At 40.7% G+C, this 18,056-nt stretch overlaps 2 protein-coding genes and 1 long non-coding RNA gene across 11 annotated transcripts in view; 1 reads left to right on the plus strand and 2 right to left on the minus strand.

Annotated features, from left to right (window-relative positions):
* HNRNPAB (heterogeneous nuclear ribonucleoprotein A/B) overlaps positions 1 to 18,056 on the plus strand; it is a 31,082-nt gene that overhangs the window by 2,600 nt on the left and 10,426 nt on the right. For 4 of the 8 annotated variants that reach the window (XR_012676044.1, XM_075164670.1, XM_075164668.1 and 1 more), the window contains exons 3-8: positions 1,141 to 1,309; positions 1,394 to 1,552; positions 1,996 to 2,127; positions 3,946 to 4,054; positions 4,148 to 4,300; positions 4,379 to 4,463. Coding sequence is in view for 7 of the 8 variants with exons in the window: in XM_075164670.1 (XP_075020771.1) it covers positions 1,141 to 1,309; positions 1,394 to 1,552; positions 1,996 to 2,127; positions 3,946 to 4,054; positions 4,148 to 4,300; positions 4,379 to 4,449 (793 nt within the window). In the remaining variant the exon portion in view is untranslated. Of the gene's footprint in view, positions 1 to 1,140; positions 1,310 to 1,393; positions 1,553 to 1,995; positions 2,128 to 3,945; positions 4,055 to 4,147; positions 4,301 to 4,378; positions 4,464 to 4,718; positions 5,046 to 18,056 lie in introns of those variants that run through there. The other 4 variants (XM_075164672.1, XM_075164674.1, XM_075164669.1 and 1 more) reach the window with 3 other exon arrangements.
* Positions 1,148 to 3,947, minus strand: LOC142088870 (uncharacterized). Its single transcript, XR_012676051.1, has 2 exons — positions 3,128 to 3,947; positions 1,148 to 2,191 (listed from the first exon to the last, which is right to left on the minus strand). It is a non-coding gene; the product is annotated as an uncharacterized LOC142088870 (long non-coding RNA).
* On the minus strand, positions 5,867 to 16,849 carry LOC142088865 (5-phosphohydroxy-L-lysine phospho-lyase-like). 2 transcript variants are annotated; one of them, XM_075164667.1, is made up of 13 exons: positions 16,662 to 16,849; positions 14,254 to 14,372; positions 13,273 to 13,432; positions 12,558 to 12,632; positions 11,660 to 11,747; positions 11,449 to 11,565; positions 11,142 to 11,224; positions 10,616 to 10,841; positions 10,166 to 10,320; positions 9,569 to 9,658; positions 9,219 to 9,349; positions 8,722 to 8,778; positions 5,867 to 7,276 (listed from the first exon to the last, which is right to left on the minus strand). In XM_075164667.1, exons 2-12 carry the CDS (start codon positions 14,306 to 14,308, stop codon positions 8,726 to 8,728), a joined length of 1,233 nt encoding a protein of 410 aa, XP_075020768.1. In that variant the 5' UTR covers positions 14,309 to 14,372; positions 16,662 to 16,849; the 3' UTR covers positions 5,867 to 7,276; positions 8,722 to 8,725. The 2 variants fall into 2 exon arrangements, with proteins under 2 accessions (XP_075020768.1, XP_075020766.1); XM_075164665.1 differs by lacking the exon at positions 16,662 to 16,849 and adding an exon at positions 16,224 to 16,315.

The raw sequence follows: 18,056 nt of genomic DNA on the forward strand, positions 1-18,056 counted from the left end.
TTAAGGAAAAAAGCAAAAAAAACCCCACGTAGCACATACAGTTTTTTCCTCATGTTGCCTTTTGAACATAAATGGATGCTAGTTCTAGTGAATCAAAGTTACACATAAACACCAAAAGCCAATTTTATTTAAACATAGTCTAGTTTCTAAAGTGCTGCTAGCTTCTAGTGCCAAGTCTAGGTTGCCTCTAAACAGAGTAATGACAACTTAAACTGCTTTAGTCTATAGTTAAATAAAAAGGCCCAAATGCTTTCAAAAGCTTAGTTTGTTACCTTGGAAACTCTGAAAATAGAAAATACAGCCACGTTATTAATGTTTTCATTTGAAGTGAGGCATTTGAAAAGTGCTTTATTGACTGATCTAAGTTTTATTTGTTGGCCTCACTTCTGTATTGCGCTTCACTAGTATTTAGTTATTTGAGATGCTTCAGAGGATATTTTGTGGGGGAAAGTGGTCAGGGAAGTATTGGCCTTTCATGAAAGTAAAGACTAATAGTGGAGATACTCCTGTAGTACTGATGAAGATAGAACTAGATTCAGTAACTAAGCAGGAAGAAGTGCACAACATAGTAGTTAAGGCAGGTGCAAAGTCCCATCTGTTGTATATGACTGTTCTTGGAGGTCATAGATACCTGGTTTAAATTTTGCAGACCCTTCTTAAGACTAAAATTTTTACAGCCATTTGTCCAAATCCTAAAAGAGCTCAAGTATTTTGCTTTTGATGCCTGATTCTATCCTGAATGCTTTCAAAGCAGTAGGAATGATCCTAGGCTCTTTCCAAAAACTGAGTTGGCAGTCTTTGATAATCAATACTGCTTTGCTGCAAATAACAGAATACTGTTGAAAGAACGTAAGTTACTGGAAGGAATATTTTGGGCAACTTCTACTGTTTCTTATAGCCTGTAATAAACTTCAGGGTGCATTGTGCCATTCCTTCAGAAAGAGGCGGGGGGAAGCCCACCCTTTTGCACTCCTATAGTATCACTAGCTTTTGACAAGATGCAGAAGTGTTTAACTTTCAATAATTGGTCCTGTTTCTGACAATGCTGCTGAGGTGTGTACCACTGTGAGCATCTTGCTGCATGTGCTTTTCTGTAGTACTTCCTGAATCTAAACAGCTCTTATCTCTTTGAAATTTCAGGAAGATGTTTGTTGGCGGCCTCAGTTGGGATACAAGCAAAAAAGACTTGAAAGATTACTTCACCAAATTTGGTGAGGTAACCGACTGTACGATAAAGATGGACCCTAACACAGGAAGATCCAGAGGCTTTGGATTTATTCTCTTCAAAGAACCGGGGAGTGTTGAAAAGGTAAATTTAAGCTTCATATTTCAGATTCTTCACTTTTCGGAGAAACTTTTCAGCTTGAGTTAATCCTATCAAACTATCTTTCAGGTTCTGGAACAGAAAGAACACAGGCTAGATGGACGACTAATTGACCCCAAGAAGGCCATGGCAATGAAAAAGGATCCAGTGAAGAAAATATTTGTTGGTGGACTAAACCCAGAAGCCACAGAAGAGAAAATCAGGGAATACTTCGGAGAATTTGGAGAGGTGTGTAATATTATCTTAGTAAACACTGAAACATACAGTCTCCAGTTGCTGTTTAGTTTACTAATAATTTGCAATTTGCAAATTAAATTAACTTCAGATGTGAAATTAACTGCCTTCTGTAACTGATCCAGAGGTTTCCCATCTTGAGAGCAAGGAAGGCACATACTGCACTAGATCACACTGCACTAGATGCTTCTGTTGCTAGTTGGATACCCTTGTCTTTACCTCAAACCATTTTATCTGATCTTAAAATTGTTTTTAAGAGTTGTAAAATTGAAACCTCTGGTCTGAAAACCAATGTTAGTATAGAAAGAATATTGCAACTTTGGTGTTGCATAATATGCATAGATAGGAAACTTACTTGCTGTTTTACTATCCCAAATGCTGTGCACTTAACTGTTCTGCTAAAATACAAGTCTGAAAATAGTATTTCATGTCTTCAGATTGAAGCAATTGAACTTCCAATGGATCCAAAGACCAACAAAAGGAGGGGGTTTGTGTTCATCACTTTCAAGGAAGAGGATCCGGTGAAGAAGGTTTTGGAGAAGAAATTCCACAACGTCAGTGGAAGCAAGGTAGAAACTTTGACTTGTAAATTTTTGTCCAAGTTAGTAAGTGTAATACCACTACATCTATAATCTGAAAAGGATTTTGTTAGACCTTTGATTTCAAGGTACCCAAATTACAATAAGGACAGCTTGCAATTTACCACAGTTTTTTTTTTTTTTACCGTAAGTTCAGTCGCAGAGGCTACCAAGGTTCTTTGCCAATACCTGTGGCTTTAATACTTGCTATGTTCTAGAGGATTTTGTGTATGAAGTACCTAACTGCATTCATTAAATACATGTGGAAAAACTGGCTTATTTATCTATGAGTCTAGCAACATAAGCCATTTCAACAGATACATACCTATTTTCAGCATAGAGCACTTGCATAAATTCAAGGCTTACAGCCACTAACTTTGTAAGCAGCTGGCTGAAACTGGCTCTGTCTGACATCGGGGCAGCTTCTGGTGTCTTCTTTCAGAAGCCCCCCCTGCAGCCCTCCCTGCTACCAAAACCTTGTCATGTAAACCCAATACAGGGATCCAGAGAGTAAACATATGCTTATGGCAACTTGTACCTGGTCAGCTGGTTATGTGAACTACTATAAAAGTGGTGTGAGATGCTCTGAACAGCTGACAGCTCATCTGTGGGAATAGCTAATAGAGGCTCATCTGTCAAGCTAATGAGAAGAGAACTGGAGGCAAATGATGTGTGCTGGCTGGAGGTGACCCTCTTCCCTTGCTCCATGGCCATTGCTGACCATACACTAACTTCAAAGCCCTATTAGATCTGGTCATACTGTCTGATGCTGACCTAGATTGCACTTAGTTTAAGACTGGTCTTGACGCAGCACAGGATAAACTTTGGCAAACCTAATGCACTGGTAGTTGGCAAGACACTGCAGTTAGTGATAAAGTTTGTTTTCAGGAGAAATGAATGCTTATGTGCCAAGGGAGCTGAGAAATCGTATCTGTATCTTGTAACTATGGCTTGTTTTTGTGTCATAGTGATAATAAAAAGAGGAGGTTACCTTATAGCTCCTCTGGTGAAGAATTCCAAGCCAGGCTTGCTCAGGTGCTGCTATCACTGGGAGTTGTTCATTTCACAGCAGCAGTAGCTTTCACCTCGGACTGTGCACAGAGCCAGGAACTAGGAAGCTGGCTGACAGCTCGAACTGCAGCTTGAGAACCTGTCTTAAAAATGTCAATTCTGGTTTGCTTTAGTTGTTCTCAGTATTTGATAAGCGATGACTTCAAGTGTTGGTAGGTGTACTGTACAGTCCAACACAGATGCTCAGTGTATAGAGTGTACGAAGGCTGCCAGGAAGACTCGTTCCGGTGCATTTCTCAGAGCCATGGTCATTCAGTGCAGCTCTGGTGAAGCGGTCCAATAGCAACAGCCTTGTCTTGGAGGTTGTGCCAGGGCAGGGGACAGCCTCGTGGCTCCTACAGGAGTGGTGGCTATGCTGAGGTGGCCTCAGCACCTCCTCCGCGGGGGAGTTGGTAGTAGGGAATAGGCAGCATAAGTACTCTGAAAGCAGTGGCCTGCTTTGAATAGCCAATAATGACTAACCTTCCTCTTCCATGGGGAAGTTGGTGGTAGGGAATAGGCAGTATAAAGTACTCTGAAAGCAGTGGCCTGCTTTGAAAGGCCCACAGTGCCTTACCTTTGCCCAGGCGGCACAATAAATCAGATGCTTCTGGATATGCATTAGTCCTGGTCACATGACGGAGCACAGCCCGTATACCTCCTTTGCCTCTAGAGTAACCTCTGGCTTTCCTAGGTGGTTAGGTTGGGTGCTGCTGCTATGAGACAGTATACACACTCTTCCTTGTTTTTTATTTTCAGTGCGAGATTAAGGTAGCACAGCCAAAAGAAGTATACCAGCAGCAACAGTTCAGTAGTGGTGGAGGAAGAGGTAGCTATGGAGGAAGAGGCAGAGGTGGAAGAGGCGGCGGTAAGTACTACACGCACTACTTTAGTATGGACACATTCTAAATAAGTTGTGTGTACTAAAATGGGATTTTGTGGATGGTTTTCCCTTCTATAGCTCAAAGTCAAAATTGGAATCAAGGTTATGGCAATTACTGGAACCAGGGTTATGGGAATCAAGGATACGGCTATCAGCAAGGTTATGGTGGCTATGGAGGCTATGATTATTCAGGATATGGGTATTATGGATATGGACCAGGCTATGATTACAGTAAGTAAAGAGAACTGTATTGGGTATAAGCAAGCGTAACTAATTAGCAGTTTAATGCATTTGTTTTCTTGTTCATAGGTCAAGGCAGTGCAAATTATGGGAAGACACCAAGACGTGGTGGTCATCAGAATAACTACAAGCCATATTGATCAAACTTATTCAGGTATGCAGTGGCATGGTCTCTTTTGGAAAATGACTGCATAGGTTTTGTATACAATGCTGTAGATGGATATTTCAGTTCTGTACCAAATTTAACTTTACAATAAATTTCTATGGCCTGTTAAATGTGCATCTTACTTGGAAGAGCTCCCTGGAAATGTTTTACATGTTTAATACTTACAGATAACTAGTTGTCTAGACAGTGTGGTGTGTAAATTTCAGCCTTGCTGAAGATATTAATTAATGATTTTATTAATAGGTTAAACTGAAACTGATTTTGAGGGTCTGCTTAAAGCTGCAGCTCTGCATCTAGGGACTGCCTCTTGGAGTTAACTATGGACTCTGCATTACTCCAGTTGTACAGAATGAGATGCATCTTAGGGAACCTAAGTGTCACTTTCCACCTTTTTATTTTGTATTGTTTTTGTGTCATACATTTCCTGTAATGGAAGTGTTAATTTTACTGTACTTTTTGGTACCTTTTTGGAATCTAATGTATTGTAAGGTATTTTACATGTGTTCTGATTCACCATGACATGGATATTGAAGCTATCCTAGCTTTTGAAATAAAAAAGGCGTAATCTAGTGTCTTGTGCCATTCTTCAGCTTATGTATTAGTAAAATGCCAGTATACTGTTCCCAGAAATTAGTTCATGGCAGTACCTCAGTAGATGAAGAGTTGTGATAAAATGTTTGTAACCCTAAAACTAGAAGGCGGTGTTGGTAGTTGTGCTCACTTGCAGTTAAGTGGCAGGTAAAAACTGTCACTTCTGCCTGGAGGTTATGGAAGAGTGGAAAGCCCCAGCTGTTGGGGAGGCTGTGCTGGCATGCTGGTGACAAGTACAGAGGCTCAGTGTAACTGTGTTGGTGTCTGCATTGTAGGGCTCTGCTAGGAGGAGCCAGAGGCGTAGGTTTCAGGTAGGGCTTGGGAGTCTAGACAGCATTGCAGGAGGAAGCTAAGAGGTGTACAAGCAGCTAGCTGCTCTTCCTTCATGTTTCACTGTCTTGAGCCTGAGACTTTTCTACAAGTTCTTTATAGTATGTATACCTGCCTTGAAAGACAGGTTAGACAGACATTAAATTACCAATGCAAAGTGAATTTTTGCAGCCTCTTTGTGTATCAAAAAAGGCTAAAGAACTTCCACTAAAGTTGTGGGAGGAAAAACAAAGCTGCCTCTAAAGAGGCAGCACTTTCTCTAGAAATATGCTCTCCTTTTTTGACTAGTCTACCACTATTTTAAGGCAGTAACTATCATGTGATTTGCCTGTCTTGCTGCAGAATAGTCCCAATCTCAGATTTATAAATAAGTAGCAAGGGCTGCTGCACAAAGTAAACTTCTATTCTTTGTTGCAGTTGTCAGTTTGATTTTTTTTTTTTACTCTCCTTTTAAAGCTAAAATCTGACAGTTTTTTCCTTGTAATGAATTTTATTTGAACAAATGGGAGCCAGAAGTGGAATCAAACCAAGTAACTAAGAGAAGACATAAACAGATGTTACTAGTGACCTTTTCACTTTTTTAACAAGGGATGCAGCTATTCCTGCAGGGACTGTAATATGCTGCTCCCTGCTGGCTGCCCTTGAAAAGAAAAACTTGCTGTAAAGTTAGAAGTCTGTAAGACTTTTCTGGGGTTAAGTGGAAATCCTGAGTATAAAAAAGATGCAGCAGATTTTAAATCTGATAGTTGATAACTTTACAGCTAGAGTATATAATCTAATGCCCAACTTGCAAATTAAAAAATTGCAGACCACTGAAACATGAGTACAGTATTTAAAAGTATTACTGCCTCAAGATTTAAAATTGAAATGCTTTATTGCATCCTTTTCCTCCTTTTCTTATGAAGTAAGGGGTAGCAGAATATTTTTCTAGCAAACAGTTTGCCCTCCAACAGGGAATTTGCATAGTATCAGGACCATACTGCTGCAGTATTTCCGGCTACTGTATTAGCAATAGTTTGTCAGCTGGCTGTTATATTGGTTCTTTTTGGAAGTAGGTTCTGAGGTAATGCTTCCTTGACAGGTGACAGATGCGGCCTTAAGCAGAAATTGAGGATACTGGTACTTAAATGCAGAGCTGGCTTTCCCTTTCTTCTTTGCATGAAAAGTTTGTGATACAAAGAACATGTAATTGCCTGGTGGAAGCAAGGGCTTGTAGGCAAGGTTGTTGCTTATGGCTGTAATGTACTCTTAATTTACTAATCCTACTTGGATATTTCTTGAGGACAGAATATTTTGTAAGAACCGGTTTGGGAGCCATGGCCCTCAGCTGTCTGTTCCTCATGCATTTGTTGTTACGAATTTGGGGCTGAAGTTTTTGACTGTATCTGGTCACTGAGACTGTTTGTTGGATATAGTGCTAATAGGGACCTTGTTATGAAACTGGCTACTGAAACTGGTCAGAGGAGCCTGGGAAGGACTGAGTGTACTGGCAGCTAAAATGGCGTTTGCATAGGTAGCAGCAGATACTAAAAAAAAAAAACCCACCATTGGCTCATCTTAATTTTTTTCAAAAAGTCATAACCTGAAAGAGCATGAATTTAGAAAATGTAGTTTATAGTGGCTACTAGAAATACATTCCTTTATAATCAGTTTTAGATACGCTGTTTTAAATAAAAGCCAATTCCACAGTTCTGCCAGAGTTGAAACAAGCTCTTGTAAAATTTATTGCTCCTAAAGCTTTTACTAGTAACAAGGTAACTGAAAATAACAAAATCAAAGGTAACTTATCTGGTCTAAGGCATGCTAGGATGAAGATTAAATGTGCATTATTATAGTAGAATAATGTTTCTTAGTAGTAGATCTTCAACATTGTTTGAAACCTATGGAAAGAAAATAATGTTATGTTTTTTTGTAAAAGCATCATTAAAAGGAATCTACTTCATTGCCTCATTTTGACTTACATTATATGTAAGTGTCATACTAGTACTGTACTTATTAAGAGGCTTTTTGCATTCTTGGTTTCCTGTAGAAAATAAAGGCATTTTTCTTGCTTAGTTTAGATTGCAGACAAGCACATTAAGTCATTAGGCCTCTAAGTTAAACTGGCACTGTTGAGTAATCTTTCTGTTCTCAAGAATAAGTAGTATGAACAGCTGTATGTTTTTCCATTAACTTGCTAAATAAAATATTAACACATTTTTCTCATGCCTGCTATACTAATATTGCACTGAACTAAAAGCATGTTTCTCCTTAGCTCAGGGCCATAGCACTGTGAATCTAGTATGGTTGAGGCCACCAATGATTACATTGATTACAATGATGATGTTAGGTACATTCCTGTCCAGGTACTGAGAGTTTTACTGGCCACTTGGTTAAAAAACACTTGGTTGTCTTTTAGTCAGAGTAGGTTAAAGAAGGACTAAGTGTACCAAAGGGTGTTGTTACCGAGGTGTTAACTGTAAGTGTATGCTGTGCTCGTGAGTGTGTGGCAAAATGAGTTGCAGCTAGATGTTCTCTGTAAGCAAGCCACAGAGGGACCTCAACAGATACCAAGATTTACAAGGCTTGGAAGACTTAACAGGACTCAGTCTTATTGATGCCCACAAACTTCTGAGTATAGGGGTAAATTGATGCTTAAGCATGAGATAACAGCCATGAACCTGAAATGATACCACGAAGAAGTCAAAAATGCTTAAGAGAATAGAAGGCAGTACTACTTCAAAGTCAGATGTTAAGTAAAACAGGAGCTATAGTAGTAAATATAGTAGTAAAAGTACTGTTTATAGCTCTTCATAAAGCTGTTAGTATAAGTAGAGGTTCCCAAATTGTAGCATGCAGAATGTACAGTGTTCTTGCCCTTAAGGGCAGTTAAGGGGAGATTGCTGAGAAGTAATTATGCAGCTGGAACAGCTTCTGTCTGGAGACTTACGGCACTGAGCAGCTAGCATAAAAACTATGTTTTTGTCTTGATGTGTGTGTCATCTGCATGCAAAGGGTTAAACTTAGTCACTCTTAAAGCTTCCCAGACAAGCATAGCATGCTCTAGTGGTAGGCATTTCTGGGACATGTTGGACCTAGCTCGCAAACGGATGAATGCATACAGTGTTACTAGAAGTGTCAGACTCTGATAGAAGGTAGCTGTGAATGCCAGATGTACACAAGTCTGGCCCGCGCTTCTAAATTGCTAGAAACTCCTGCAAACTAACTTCAGGTAAAAGCATCTCTGAGGAAGCTTGGTCCTGCTCTACTGCCAGTGACAATGCTTGTGAAGTTATGTTTAGGAACCTTGGCCTTTAAATACTAAAGGGTGAATGTAGATAAATACCTGCTCAGGTAGAACAAGTGGATGTTTTCTGTTGGTTCAGACATTCTTTTTCCATATCTGGAGAGAGAATAAGCAACAATTTAGCAAACTTGTGACTTTGAGACAAGTGTTTGCACTAACTCGGTTAATACGGAGCATGCAGAAGTTGTACAAAAAGCTAAGTGGCACAGATTATGGCTTTCAAGAATGAAATTTGGACAGCTTTTACCAGTTGCCCTTGTTCAGATAAGTAAACGCTTCAGCCTCTGCCACAGCGAAGTTATTTTAAAAAAGGCATGTGCATCTGTGGAGTAAATAGTTTTGTTAGAGAACTTTAAACAGAATAATTTATAAGTGAAGACTAAACTTGCATTGACTAAGACTAATTTTCCTATGTGCTCAACATCTACCTTCTTAGCTCTATTTTAGCACTTCTGAAAAGCAGGCTCAGTGGTTCAGCATTGACTTTAAGGCAGTCCAACAGCAACCCTATATAAGGCAGTTTTGATCTGTACTACCTGTTAGTAGTTTGTCAATTGTGTCCACAACAAATTTTGCATCCTCCATACTGAAGCACATTGGAGGCTTGAATTTAAGCACATTTCTTCCTGGCCCATCTGTACTCAGTAGAATATATTCTTCCTTAAGTCTGGAAAGAGCAATAACAACGAATTATGTTTACCTTTGCATGTAGTTCAGAAAAACTTGCAAGTACCAGCATGCAGGCTGTCCAGACAATGCCTTTCTGCACTGACTGGTTTCTTTTTCTGCCAATTGGCTATATTTTAACAACTATTGAGTGGCAAGGTTACTCTGTAATTGTGTGCTTGCCTTGCACATTGAGGAACTACATGATTGTCCCTTGTACCTTGTTACTAGATACTCTGCTTCTGCTGTGGCCGGGGTCCTTTCTGCTTGATCCCTGATTAAGTCCACTCCAATGAATAAACCAGAGCCCCTTTAAAAGAAATAAAAATAGTCAATCTGTGTCAGAGGAAGGAACTGCAAGTGAACTAAAAAATTGAGAAAGGTTTTTGTGAGACCAAACCTTTACTGCATGAGAATTACCTGATGTTTGGCTAGTGATAGAAAAGCTATTGCTGTTCTGAAGAAATGTAGTAATACAGTACAGACTTTTATCTGCTCAGAATGCCAGCACAGGACATAATGCTAAACATATTTTCCTTCCAGCCCATTAATTCTGTTCTTTGTGCACTTGAAGTAAGAGTTCAAACAGGAAAGTGAATTTTCTTTAGCAACTAATAAATCAATAAAGCAGTACTGGCCTACAGTGGCAAAGTGTATCAGACTTGATAAGCTCAAGTTTGTTTTAATCTAATATACAGCAGGCTGTTGATTTTTGCTGAAAACACAGGTTTAATGAATCTCTTGAAACTACATCAGTTGGATTGAGTTGTTTGCACCAAGCAAAAAGCAGCTAAAAATGTAAATAAGGCACTGATACCTGACATCACCAATGATGGGATGTTTGATTTTCTGCTCCTTGAGTAGCTTCATCAAGAAGTTTCCTACTTCTGTGGCATGAGCCTGAAGGTGTTCCTTCTCAATCACATCTAACACAGCTAATCCAATCGCACATGAAACAGGGTTTCCTCCAAACTGAGTTCAGGAAAAGAAGACACGTAGCCAGGGAAAGGGAAGAAAAATGCAATCTTGTCATTGAAAGTGTAGCCTCAGTGATATAAAGAGCATACTGCCATTTATAGCAGATGGAGCCACTAAATAGAAAGTTATATAGATAGATACAAATAATGTATAAAGTTATAAAGAAAGATACAAATAATGTAAACAGTAACTGTGGGTGATAAAGATTAATAAAAATGCTGCATGATTATCTAATTTTAATACTTAGACTCCTGTAGAGAAGGAGAGTTTGATCAACTTTTTTACTTACCGTATTAAAATACTCTACTCCTGTGGCTGCAAATGCTTCTGCGATTTCTTTTGTTGTTGCTACACAGGCAATAGGGTGCCCATTTCCTATTGGTTTCCCCATAGTGACAATATCGGGTATAAAATCTTCTCCTTGAAGCTGGAATGCCCAAAAGTGCTTGCCAACCCTGCCAAAGCCAACTTGAATTTCATCAGCAATAAATACACCTCCTGCCTTGTGCATGTGCCTGTAACATAACAGATTTTATTGTCTCTTAAGAGGAAACAGAACATAATATTTACTGTTTAAGAACATGCAGAAAGTATTACTTTGCAAACTTCCAGGAAACAAACTTGTACAAGCTTATATTCTATATCATGTGTTTAAAACCAGGTCTTCGCCTTAAAAAGTTTACATTCTAACATGAAGGCACAGGCCATTTCCTGCCTATCAAGCTATATGCTACAGCAGGCAGAGAAATTCTCTATCATCTATATTTAGGAAGTATGTTAAATTTAAAAAGTTAAGATAATGAATGACCACTTACTCTGCAACCTTCTGAAAATAGCCTGCTGGTGGAATGATTTGACCACCCACGCTCGGCAGAGATTCGACAAAAAATGCAGCAATCTGAAACATATGTAGCATATAATGTTTTGAAGCCAATACAGAAAGTTGTGGAAATCGTGTTAACAGTTAGGAAGTTCTTTGTTATTAGATGGTTCTTGCATGATTATGTGATCTTTGCGTTTTGACAAATCCATACCATTTAGCTCAGTAATCGTAAACGGCATTGACAGTCAGCCATGCTCATTTCTAAGGCAAGACAAATGGGTAAGGAAACAGCTTTTTACCTTTCTGCCTCTCTTATGTGCTTGTTCAATAATATTTTTCACTTCATTAGCATAGGCTGTTACTGAATCTTCATGGTCTTCTCTATAAAGTCCTCTGTATGTGTCTGGAACAGGAGCCTATGCAAAGGAACAGTATCCTATATTCAGTATATATTAAATAAGACTTCATTAAATTGACAAGTAGTTGATAGTTACAGGCTGAAGTACATACCACGTGGACCCATTCCTTTTGTCCTTCTAGATTTCTGAATTTATATGGGCTTATGTCAATCAAGGATGTCAGATGTCCATGGTAAGCACTTAAAAAACAATTAGCAGAACTAAACAGTAATTTCCTCAGTGTCAAGAGTTCTTTAGGATTAGCATTACTGACAGCTAAAGAGTAGCTAGGCTTTGTCGCTTGATGCGAATACAGTCACACTTAAGCTGAGAGAAGCTCAGTAGTACTTGGATTTTTTTGCACATCTGAATATAGGGCATGCAGAGGGACAGTACTCCTTGTCACTGGTTTGCCAGGGCCCGCAACTAGAATTACAGTAGTGTAAGTGGTGAGCAGTATTATGAGATTGCAGAACAACTGGAAGGGACATGTCTGGCCTGCTTCCGAATATCCTCCAACAATGGAGTTTCCAGTCTCTCTGGGCATCCAATATTTGACCACCTTCATGGTAAAAGAGTTTCTCTATGTCTCATCAGAATTCCTCAGGTTTCAACTTATGTCCATTGTCTTTTTTCCTGTCACCATACATCTTCAGGCCTGGCTTTATCTTTTCTGCTCCTTCCCATTAGACAGTTGTAGTTACAGTAAGATCTCCCTCTAGCTGTCTCTCACAGCTAAACAAATCCAATTTTCCTAACCTCTTATGGCTCCCTACCCATCGTGGCAGGCCACTGCTGGCCTCCCTCCTTAACGTCTGTTGGGTACTGGAGAGCCCAACCTGGACACAGTTCTCGGCTGGTCTCACAAATACTGAACAGAGGGAAAAAATTGCTTCCCTCAACTTCCTGGTTACAATCTTTCTACTACAACAGGTTTTCAGAAATGCTCTGACCACAGACCAAAACTGAGCCTTGTACCCCACAGTAGATAAAATTGCCAATATACTTACTGGTCTAGAACTATAACATCTTCATGTTTTGTATACTGTCGTGCCAATCTTAGGGCAAGATCATTAGCTTCAGATCTACAATAGAAAAAATCGATAAGTTTCCTTGTGGATGTCTTGAGTTTTGAAATTCTGACCTCCCTTGCAATGCTGTTTGCGTCTGCAGAGAACAGACGGAACTTGATGCATGTTACTCGCAGATCCCTTAGTAATCAGCACTCGTTAGGTAGGACTGTTCACCAGAACATCTTAAAAAGCTGGAGTACAGAAACTACTTTGGAAACAGTTCTTTTTTTTTCAGCTATAGTTTGCTTGGGAACACAACCCCTGCCCCACGCAGAAATATGCATTGTTACATTTAATTTTGATAACAGAAGTAATTCCCAGTTCAGAAGACAAGTCAGACCAGAAACTAATACAGTAAATATTTACGTTTATGTTTTGTAGTCCAAGGCCTTATAAACAGAATAAAACGCTTCTTAAATAAAGTGCTACTTTATTTTCCTGATAGAGAGCTTGCTAAACGTGAACTTCAGAGTCACTGAAGTTCTAAAAAGGACCACAGTTTCTTCAAAAACAAAACCCCCAAACCATGTTTTTTGTCAGTATCTAGTCATCCACACCAGATCATGCAGTTGGCTGTTGATAATGAAGTATTTTACTGGTCTGTATATAACTAGTGAAAACAAGAGTATCATTTCCAATATACCTTACTTACCCTGAATTCAAAAAATAAAAGACGCATAACTTCTCAGGTAGCGTTTTTGAAAGTCTCTCTGCATAATCGACCAAGTTGTCATGAAGATAACGAGAATTTGTATTTAACAATTGGTTTTGTTCATGGGCTGCTTTTACTATATCAGGATGACAATGTCCAACTGCAAGAGAGCGTGGAGAGTGATTTGGGAGTTCTTCCATATTACACATGGTGTTAATTAACAAATGCATACTGACTTAACACTTAGATTTCTCTGTTAGTACAGAGCTGTCATCACTGATGATCGTATTTCATCAGTGGGGCATTAACGATACTGTCAGCAGAAGACAATGTCGGTATGCCTTGAAAGCTTTCACTTAAAACTTTCTTTTTTTTGCTCAGAAAGTTTGAAATTGCCTGTTACTGTATTTTATGGTTGGTAGTTGAATACTGGAAATTGATATGCTAAAAGAAATTGATATGTCTAATTTAGTATTTGGATTTAGACATTTGAATAATTTAGGTAGGGGTTTGGGTATGAGCCCTGCTAGGGTGCTAATGACAGCACTGACGGTTTAGAGATTTCAAATACTGTGAGAAAGAAGGAGCTACTTCATAATATACAAATAAGGCATCACACTGAGCAGCGGTCCTGTGACAGCACCCTTAGCAGTAACGTTTACAAATACAACAAACTGTCAAGCCATTTGTTAGTCTTACAGTTAGGTGCTTTACTTGAGCTTTCATGGAAAAAAATCTGTACATTTTAGATAAGTATGTTTCTAGGAAGGCAGAACAGGGAGCAAGTCTGGAAAGCACATTCACACACACAGAAATTCAAATATGAACTGTAATTTCCCGAACTATAGGCTCAAGAGGTTTCTTCCACTTTTCCAATTAAAGAACCCCTCCCCCAACACAATGCAACAGTGGTGAAAAGCACTGATTGTTCCTTGTTCTGCTTAGAAAACATGGTATCAAGTAACGTGACTTTTAACTTACCGTGAGCAACATTGTTTATGCAGTCAAGGTACCGTCTTCCATTCTCATCATACATATACTGGCCTTTTGCCTTTATGATCTTCACTGGATCATTAGAAAAAAACAGCTTGCAAGAAGAGCTATGGCAAGCAGCAGAAAGCAAAATAAATCTTAGTGAATTTTAAAAGTCACATAGTTTGTTCTGCTGGTAGTGTTTTCAGTTCAGTCAGTTAATCAAGAGAAAGACTTCTCCCCAGTTTGCTAGCACAAGCTGTCATCCTACTTCTGGCCCCTAAAACAAAGCCTGGGATGGGGAAAAGAATAGGCCTTGTGCTCTAAATCAAGTCAAGTTTTGTTAGACTTGCAGGGAAAAAAAAAACCCCATGCTCCAGAACTGAAAATCCTTCACTAAGAATCTAACCACAGCACGCAGATAGGATTTCATTAGTTTCATCCAATCTTAACTACAGTTCCTTACTGTCTACGCTGTCTGCCCTTTGTGTTCTTGAAACCCTCTTTGTTGCGATCGGTTTTATTATGTTCTTGCTATTCTCGGTAAGATCACGATTTTCCAGATGGCACGGTGTGGGTGATTGTTACGTCCGTATAGAGCTTCCCTAACGTTAGCTGAAACCTTGAGTGATTTTATGAGGCTGGGTCTACTTAAGTGCATTTGTTTTGTTTCACATTTTAAATAAATTGCCAAACAAGTAAAACTGAAACACATGTCTGCCTAAGTAGGAGTTGCAGAGATTTGACTCTGAAGGGCAATGCCAAACTTTCATGCTTCATTTAGGAAAAGATTACTTACACAAAAAATAAAATAATTTGACCATAAATACAAAATCATTGTCAAACGAACAACAAAAGACAATGATAAAATGAGAAACTGCTTCAGTATCCCTTCCTAACAGGAATCCTATACTTTCTGTGTGAGCTGGCAGTAGAATGGTAAAACAGTTTTTTGGTAAGCTTATCCTGACTGTTCAACAGATGCTAAGAAAGCACTTACGGAGGCTGGGTCTTTGTTCCCAGTGACAGGGCAAATCAGTTACAAAAAGATTAAATACAGAGAGTGGTATTCTTTAGGTTTGTGTAACTGGCACAATTCTAATTCCAGCATTTACTTTCAGCCCAACTTCTGGATTCATAAAACATACAAAGATTAAAGTAGCCTTGTTTTTGAATATACACAAGGTACAATATGAAAGCATTCCCAGAGTTAAATACAACAGTTCCGCTGCCTTTCCTGGTAGCAGTCTACAGAATTTTTTAGGTCCGTTGAAGCAACACAAGGAATCAGAAGTTTGGAACTGAGTCTCGTACTTAATTCTGTCAAACTGGGCAGATGTATGTTGTTAATTCTATCATCAATCACCTTTTTGGTGTAATAAAAAGTTTTCTGGACGACAGGCTATAACACTAGCTCAGCCAGAACTCTGCCTAGCCCGGCGTCCTCTGGCAGTACCTGTGAGCCTGCAGCAGGTCTGCAGGTGGGTTCGGCTCCATGTCGTGCTCTCAGCTAAGCTGACAGAAAATGCTTTCTAAGCAGTTTAAAGTTTAAACAGGCATGCTAGATATCATACAGGTTTTATACTTCAGTTTCGTAACCCCTCTCTGTAAGAAATGGTAATTACTGTTAATTACAGCAGTAAATGGGGCTTTGCGCCCGACCTTCCCCGCGATGTTGCTGGTTTAGACCTCGCATTCTGGCGAGGCAGGAATGCCTCAGCCGCGGCAGCAGTCGCGGTGTCCGAGGGCCGGGCTCGGCGCCGCTGCCGACGTGCCGGGGGACGCGTGCGGCAGGCCGCGCTGGCTGCCCCGGGGGGCGAGAGCAGCCGGCGGGCAGGGCCGGCAGCGGGGCCCCGCGGCGCCCGCTCCCAGCCCGGGGCCGAGGGCCGGGGCGGGCGGGACGCGGCCCTGCAGCCGCGTCAGGCGCCCCGCGGCGGGACGGGCCCGGCCGTGGCGGTCTCCCTCGCCGCAGCACTCACCCGATGAGCTGCCGCCGCAGGGCCAGGGTCTCCTGCCGGGAGCGCTGCGCCGGCCTCATGGCCGCTCTCGCCGCCTCGGAGGGGCGCGGGGAGGTGCCGCCTCCCCCGGAGGGCGGCCCGGGCCGGGGAGGGGCCCGGCCCGCCCCGCCCCGCCGCCGCGGCGCCCCCTGCCGGCCGCGCCGGGCTGCTGGCGCTGCCCGCGGTGGGGGGCAGGGGGTGACCCGCTGCACGCCCAGCGGCGGGGAAGGGGCCGTACCGTGACATTTAGCAGGAGCTGCACAAGGACACAGGCATCGCACGAGTGTCTGCGCTAGCAGCGCTGTAACTGCACCGCCCTTACCGTAGAGCCCAGTCCCTGACCTCCCAGCCGCTCCCAAATGAAGTCCAGAACATAGCTTTAGGCAAGCTGGTTTCACAAGGAGTAGAACAGTAACTCACCAGTGCCTTCGGGCTCCTCCGGCTGCGAGGCTGGACTCTTTTCACTTAGCATCAGGAGCGGTGACTTCATCTCTGAGGTCCCATAGCACAAGTAGGGGAGAGGCTGCATCCGCTGGGGTCCTGCAAGGCTGCTGGCAGTGCATGTGGAAACTGTACCTTGTGGTGTTACACCGCAGCTGGTGGCATACGGCCCCACATCCCACTCGCTTACCAGGCACCTCAGAGGCAATAACATGTTTTTGAGGGCTCTTCAGGATCATTATTACAGCTATACCATAACGCTCTCTTTTGCAATACTTACTCATCGAGGAAGTTTCTTTTGCAGTTGAAAATAATCTGAGGTGGTAGTCTAGGTGTTACAACTGTATTAATTGTTCAGTGCATACTTCACTGTTTAAGCAAAAGTAAAACCGAACCATTTATATTGTTGTACTCTTGTGTTTGGTCGGTGACAGGTAGACCTGACCGACTACTTAAGAGCCAATCCTAGGATAGGCAATAGTTAGGATTAAAAGAGGAAATAATGTCATTCCTCCATTCCTGTTTGACTGGAGTTACTTAAAGAAAAACAGGAAGATAAAGAACCAGAAAGGACGTTCTGGGATGGGTTGAGTCCTCTGCCACTGAAGGTGGTGTATCCCATAACTGAGTTCATAAACTTACCAAGCTTCATTCTAAAAGGTGCCAGATTGTTTTTCGTTCCAAGTACATGTTCACGTTCTTGTGTGTTAAGCTGACAACATCTGTTAAGAAGACTCTAGAAAATGGAGCAGACCCTTTTAAAACTACACACTTGGCAGACTTTGTTGCTGACTAGATATAGCCACCAATAATTATCTCTAGTTGCAGTTACTTGATAAACACAGGAGCAATTTAAATTTTGCGTAATATTGAGAATCCAAAACCAAACTGCTACGCACTTAAAGTTAGATTGAACTTAGGAAGTCAAACTCAGTTGTTGCATAAAAGTCAGGTGTTAAGTCACAAAAGACAGTGGAGGAAAAGTTAATAATGGCTGTTAATCTTTATTTGAACTCTTGTCTGGTTAAGATATTTAGTAGCTATTTATAATAACAACCTGAACATGTACAATTTGGAAAGTTTATTCTTGGTTACAAATGCAGAGTTCATTATACATATTCACACAATTGTAAAAGCAATCTGTACAGAGAGACCATTTTTTAAAATCTAGTCTTCACTTTTATTATAGAAAGCACAAGAAAAAATATTTTTGGCGGTCTCAAGCTAGTGTACTGTCCGTTACAGCTTTAAACTAGAAATACATGATGCAGTACTAATTAATACCATTTTATCACATTAAAACAATGGATAAGAAATACTGTTATTAATGCCTTCATTTTTAAAGTAGTTGTTCCCCAAAGAAATGAGTAAATA

This window comes from Calonectris borealis, chromosome 15 (assembly GCF_964195595.1).
Source record: "Calonectris borealis chromosome 15, bCalBor7.hap1.2, whole genome shotgun sequence".
In the NCBI taxonomy this organism is placed as follows: Eukaryota; Metazoa; Chordata; class Aves; order Procellariiformes; family Procellariidae; genus Calonectris; species Calonectris borealis.

Coding starts and splice junctions, on each gene's coding strand:
- LOC142088865 (XM_075164665.1), bottom strand. CDS start 16,282: ATGAGGCCGGCGCAGCGCTCCCGGCAGGAGACCCTGGCCCTGCGGCGG. Junction 10,842..11,141: donor TATTTTCAGAAGGTTGCAGA/GTAAGTGGTCAT, acceptor GTTATGTTACAG/GCACATGCACAAGGCAGGAG. Junction 9,350..9,568: donor GCAGAGTATCTAGTAACAAG/GTACAAGGGACA, acceptor TGCTCTTTCCAG/ACTTAAGGAAGAATATATTC.